At 32.8% G+C, this 5,170-nt stretch overlaps 1 protein-coding gene across 1 annotated transcript; it reads left to right on the top strand.

Moving 5' to 3' along the window:
- The first annotated feature begins 694 nt into the window (after positions 1 to 694).
- LOC104220776 (uncharacterized protein At5g48480-like) lies at positions 695 to 2,491 on the top strand. The gene is made up of 2 exons (XM_009771710.2): positions 695 to 1,090; positions 2,058 to 2,491. Exons 1-2 carry the CDS (start codon positions 801 to 803, stop codon positions 2,266 to 2,268), a joined length of 501 nt encoding a protein of 166 aa, XP_009770012.1. The 5' UTR covers positions 695 to 800; the 3' UTR covers positions 2,269 to 2,491.
- The last annotated feature ends 2,679 nt before the right edge of the window (positions 2,492 to 5,170 follow it).

Raw genomic sequence — 5,170 nt, 5'->3', positions numbered from 1 at the left:
ACACTTTAAAAAAAATTAAGTTCGTTAACTATTCAAATTCTTAAATTCGACTTGATATTTGTTTTATAAAACTATCGATTCTATCATTATTTTATCTCACTTTGAGAACACTATACTTACTTCATGGGAAGGGGAGGTTTAGTCTTTTGCCAAAAATGACGGGTAAGGTTGCATACAATAGATTATTATGATCTAGATTATACCCGGGCTCCGCCCATAGCGAGAGCTTAGTGTACTAGATTATCTTTTTTATACTTACTTCATGTGTTTCAATGTATCTCTTTCCATGTTGAAATGTTAAAAAATATTCACATCATTTTTAAATTTCATAAGTTTTCAAATTTCACATTATATAATACATAATCAAATTAATAACTTAGATTTCATATCAAATCAATTACCTTCTCATCAAAATGAGGTGGAGGTACTATAAAAACAGATCTAATATAGCATATATTTTTTCTTATATAAAGGGATTAATATAGCATATTTTTTTATATACAGGGATCAAATACATATTTTAAGTAAGTTAACATGCTGAATATGTTCAGTGAAGTATTATTGCAAAGAACAAAACAAAGATTTATCAAATAACCAAAGGACTAAAACTGCAATTATCCAAAGAACACACAAAACGTTTCCGATTTTCCACTTCCTATAAATACCCCAACAACCCAGCGGTGTCACTCCCACTTTTATCCAATTCATTTTGCATTCCTGCTTTCTCTCTCTAGCTCTTCTTCTTCTCCATTTCTCCTTCTTCTGTACGTCTCCTTTTCTCTCTCCTAGGGTTTGTAACAATGGCGCTAGAAGAAGCACAGAACGGAGGAGCTGATCAGAAGGAAGCAACTAAGACCGCCGTTGCAGCGGTCACTTTCACGGCGGTGAAGCCACAGCTGTTCGTGGAGGCACCGAAGGCGAACGACGCCGTACAGTTCTACAAAAATGCTTTCGGTGCTGAGGAAGTGACACGTGTCAACCAGAAGAGGAAGGCGGAGCAGGAGATACCTCTCCTCTCCTCCGTTGAGCTAAAGCTTGGTTCCTCTTCCTTCCTTGTCTCTGACCTTACTGATGATGTCTCTTCTGCTCCGTACGTATTTCTAATTTTTTATTTATTTTTTGCGTATTTTTGCATGTTATCGACTTGGTTTCTCATGTTTGTTTTTAAAAACCTTCCGATCTGTTGAGTTTCTTAAACAACAGTTGGAAAAAAATTTATAAAATTAAATTATGTTGTAGATATTTTGAAGAACAATAGGTGTGTTGAAATTTTTTTGAGTGGTTTCCGGAAAGTATGTTTGACAAAAAGTTGTACTGTAACTAGTTTTTCTCTTGAAATTTTTATAAATGTTCTCACAAGTAAAACGCCACTTCAATGTTCTGTTGACTATTTGTATGAGTCATTATTAGGTGTATTTGTTCTGTGTTTTGCGTTTTGTACCTGCTTTTATTATTTGAGAAGTAGCTAATGTGAGATACTTTTGTATGGTTTTGAATGTGAGTAGTTTTTCTAAGTTTAAATATTTTGAAGAAACACAAGGTTAATGTAAAAATATTTTAATAAATTTTTTGGAAAAAGTAATTGAAAATTTTATATTCCTAATAGTTTCTCTTAAATAAAATGTCAACAAGTATTAAGATACAAACGCCATGTTAGCCATTCTATCAACTTGTGTTTTTCTCATGTAGAGGTATATTTGCTGCGTGTTTTACGTTTTTAAGCTACGTTTGTTTATTGGGAATGATATGTTGTATGCTTTTGGATACGAAAATTATACTTTGCTGTAGATATTTTTGAAGAACCTTCAACATTCGTGGTAATTATTTTGAAAAAACTTTGGAAATAGTGTTTTGAGGAAAAAACGTTTAACAAATTTTTACAAAAATTGTCTTACGATCTGTCTACTTGTGTATTTACTGACCGATATTCAGGTGTATTTGCTCTTTGTATAATATTTTATATGTTTAGAAACTACATAAAATTACTTTTAAATTAAGTCGCCATTTTATATAATATTGATTTTTTTCAAGCAATTTTCCATTTGCTGTCTGGTCAGTGTCAAGGCTGCTACTACTGGATGTGTTTTCTGCTTGGAGACCGAGGATGTGGAAGCTGCTGTAGCCAAGGCTGTCTCTGCTGGCGCTGTTTCTGAGGGCGAAATAGCCGAAGGTGATGGTGTTGCTTATTGCGGTGGGCGTGTGGGAAAGCTGAAGGATCCTTATGGCAATATCTGGATGATTTGCTCTCCTGTTAATAAATCCGAGTAAATGAAATGCCCCAAAGTGTCGTCTCTTTTTTGCTGCTTGCTCTTGTTCAGTACTACTTTTGCTTTATGACACTAATGAAATCCGGTTTTCTAATACCGAAGAAACTTTGATATAACTCTAGTTAGGTGTTAATGGAGGGGTTCAGTTTGACAGTTTGGTATATTGTTGATTTTGAACAGTGAAAACTTTTATCTGTAGTTAATCTGACATCTTCCTTCTAGTAGATGATTTCTGCTTGTTACTGATTAATTACAGTATTAATTATTGTTGGGTGCTTGCTTTGTTTTTTCTATTGTCCTGTTGCCTCGTTAGCCAAAAATTAGGTCTCTTGAAACTTGAGAAAGCTAAGCGGTACGTGCTGTGTCATTAAAGGCTATGTACGTAGGTTTTGGGGCTTGGTTGATTTCTCGATTAATGATAATTTATCTTACTTTTGATAACTTTTTTATGTGTTTGTTTCTTCTTGCTGTAGCGTTGTTTTAAAGAACCCGCATGGATTGAAAATATTTTAGTATGATTTTAACATATTTTAGTTTTTACTTATAAATTTCGTAGCTTTTTGTTCAAGTGGAAATTATGTACAAACGCATTTCGAAGACATTCTTCACATTTTCAACGAAATATTTTTATGCACATTGTTTTGCTTATACTATTGAAAACTTAGCTAGCTTTTGGACATAGATTTCAAAATTTGTTTTCAAAAATTTGTTTTGAGTCAAGTTTGATTGAAGAGAAAATGTGTTTGGACGTCAATTTTCAAGACATATTTCTCAAATTTATTTTGTAAAGTCATGAAACGTGATTTATACTCACAAATTTTAAAAACTATCACAAATATCCACCAGTACCATTATCAATAACATTCATTATATTAGTTCAAACCATAGTTCAACACAAATAAATTTGGTACAAAATCATCATTTTTATAATGATTTATATGATACACTTTCAAATTGATTTATATGATACACTATCAGATGACCGAGAAAACGAAGTAATATTGTTATAAAATAATAAATGATGAACTCTTTTATAAAACACAAAAGTTTGGGCAATTTTTAAAAAATGTAATAGTAATATTTTGGCTCAATTAGCTAGTTTTGGGATTTAAGATTTGAGATTTTGTCAAAATATAGCCAAAATCTATGATCAAACATGTATTTGCTAAATAAAAGCCAAATTTATTATCACAAAATTTATGACCAAACGAGTCCTTAATCAATCAGAGACTCCGAACGAATGAGAGAGCATCTTGGGAAGTGTGTTATTGGTAAAGTGAAAAAGGGTTTATGGTTGAAGGTAGTTCAACAACGTTAAATTGCACTCTTCAGGGAGAAGAGTGAGTGAGAATAGATTCTTTAATTTTTCGATTGGGACACTGCTATATCGACACGTGTCCATAATAGTACGAATAAAATGCCTTTTTCACAGACTTTACGGGGATAGTTATGGGTCAAAATATATAAATTCGGAGTAAACAAAAGGAAAGAAATACGTAAGAATTTGGAGGCGATCAATTTCTGGTTCAATTTCGTGTGTATCTAAAGTGTTTTTTGGGGATTCGTTATAAAACCAAAATTTATTTGTAATTTGTCCACAACTAATTGACACGCCTAAAGCTATGCACCTTTAGGTCGACTTAACTTTCTACATAAAAATATTTTACACTATAAAGTCAATTTATATGTTAAATTGACAAGTTCTTTCTTGCCATATGTTAAACTGTATTGATTGTGTGAAGTTTATTAGTGAGTATAAAATAAATTGTTTTAGGTCGCCGTGGTGTTTGAGTCACCAAATTCAGGCGTCATTTATGTAGACACTCGAAATGAACATTCTGGGCTGGACGATTATATTTCGTAAAAATAGCACATGCTAGCCAGTTTTCGAACTGATCATTCAAAAATAGCCAGCGTTTATTAAGTTATTGAAAAATAGTCACTATTTTGTAGCAATAGAGACCGGTCCAGCATAATGTACTGGAGTTCTGTGCATATGTGTATGAACTTCCAGCATATTATGCTGGAACTCCAACACGCAGAAAGTTCCAGCATAATATACTGGAGATTCGAGCACCTGTTTATGAACTTCCAGCTTATTATACTGGACCGGTATTATATTATACTGGAGCTCTAGTATATTATACTGGAACTCCATCATATTATGCTTGAGTTCCAGTATACTTATGCTGGAATTTCAGTATAATATACTGGAGTATTTTTTGGATTTTGAACAATGTATTCGTTCAAATTTATCTTTACATGAAAGTGACTAAATTTCGATTACTTTTGAAAGTGTGCCTAATTTTGTATGACCACTTGTAAATCTGGCAATTTTTGAATTTCTCCCTTATATTTCTAAGTAAAGTAAGTGGAAATTCGTGTTTATATTAATTCAATAAATAAAAAATATTTTTCTATTCACATTTATAATTTAATTATAATTAGATTATAAATATTTTTAATTAAATCATTATTAGTTGATAAATATGTTTACATTAGATTGTACTGGCTAGCAATGCAACCTCGACTTAACGATGCACGCAATTGGAAGCTCGCCTTTCCCGAGGAAAACTCCGAGAACTTTTAGCGAGTCCAGCGATGGGGAAGATTCTGAGGGCGAAAACACTTTTACCGATAAGGACCGTGCTGCTCAGGTTTCCTGCTCTTAGTAATTTTTTGCTTTTGGGGTTGATCGGCCCTTGCGAGGAACTCTTGATCGTGACATATAGCTCTTGTAAAAAAGTTTATACAAAGCCTTTTTCCTTCTATGACTTCTGAATCTGTTACCCTTTTGTATGGGTCAAAGCACCTTAACATAAAATTCCTTTTAAACGTCCAAAGTTTGAGATGGTAATGACTGACAATAAGTTTTGCCCTCGAACATTTTTGAACAATGGTCC

This window comes from Nicotiana sylvestris, chromosome 2 (genome assembly GCF_000393655.2).
Source record: "Nicotiana sylvestris chromosome 2, ASM39365v2, whole genome shotgun sequence".
Lineage (NCBI taxonomy): Eukaryota > Viridiplantae > Streptophyta > Magnoliopsida > Solanales > Solanaceae > Nicotiana > Nicotiana sylvestris.
Note: the sequence above shows the minus strand (reverse complement) of the source record. Positions and strands in the feature narration are given on the sequence as shown.

Excerpts from the sequence above, each read along its gene's own strand:
- LOC104220776 (XM_009771710.2), top strand. The coding sequence starts at position 801 with ATGGCGCTAGAAGAAGCACAGAACGGAGGAGCTGATCAGAAGGAAGCA. Across the intron at positions 1,091-2,057 it reads GATGATGTCTCTTCTGCTCC|TGTCAAGGCTGCTACTACTG; the intron begins GTACGTATTTCT and ends CTGTCTGGTCAG.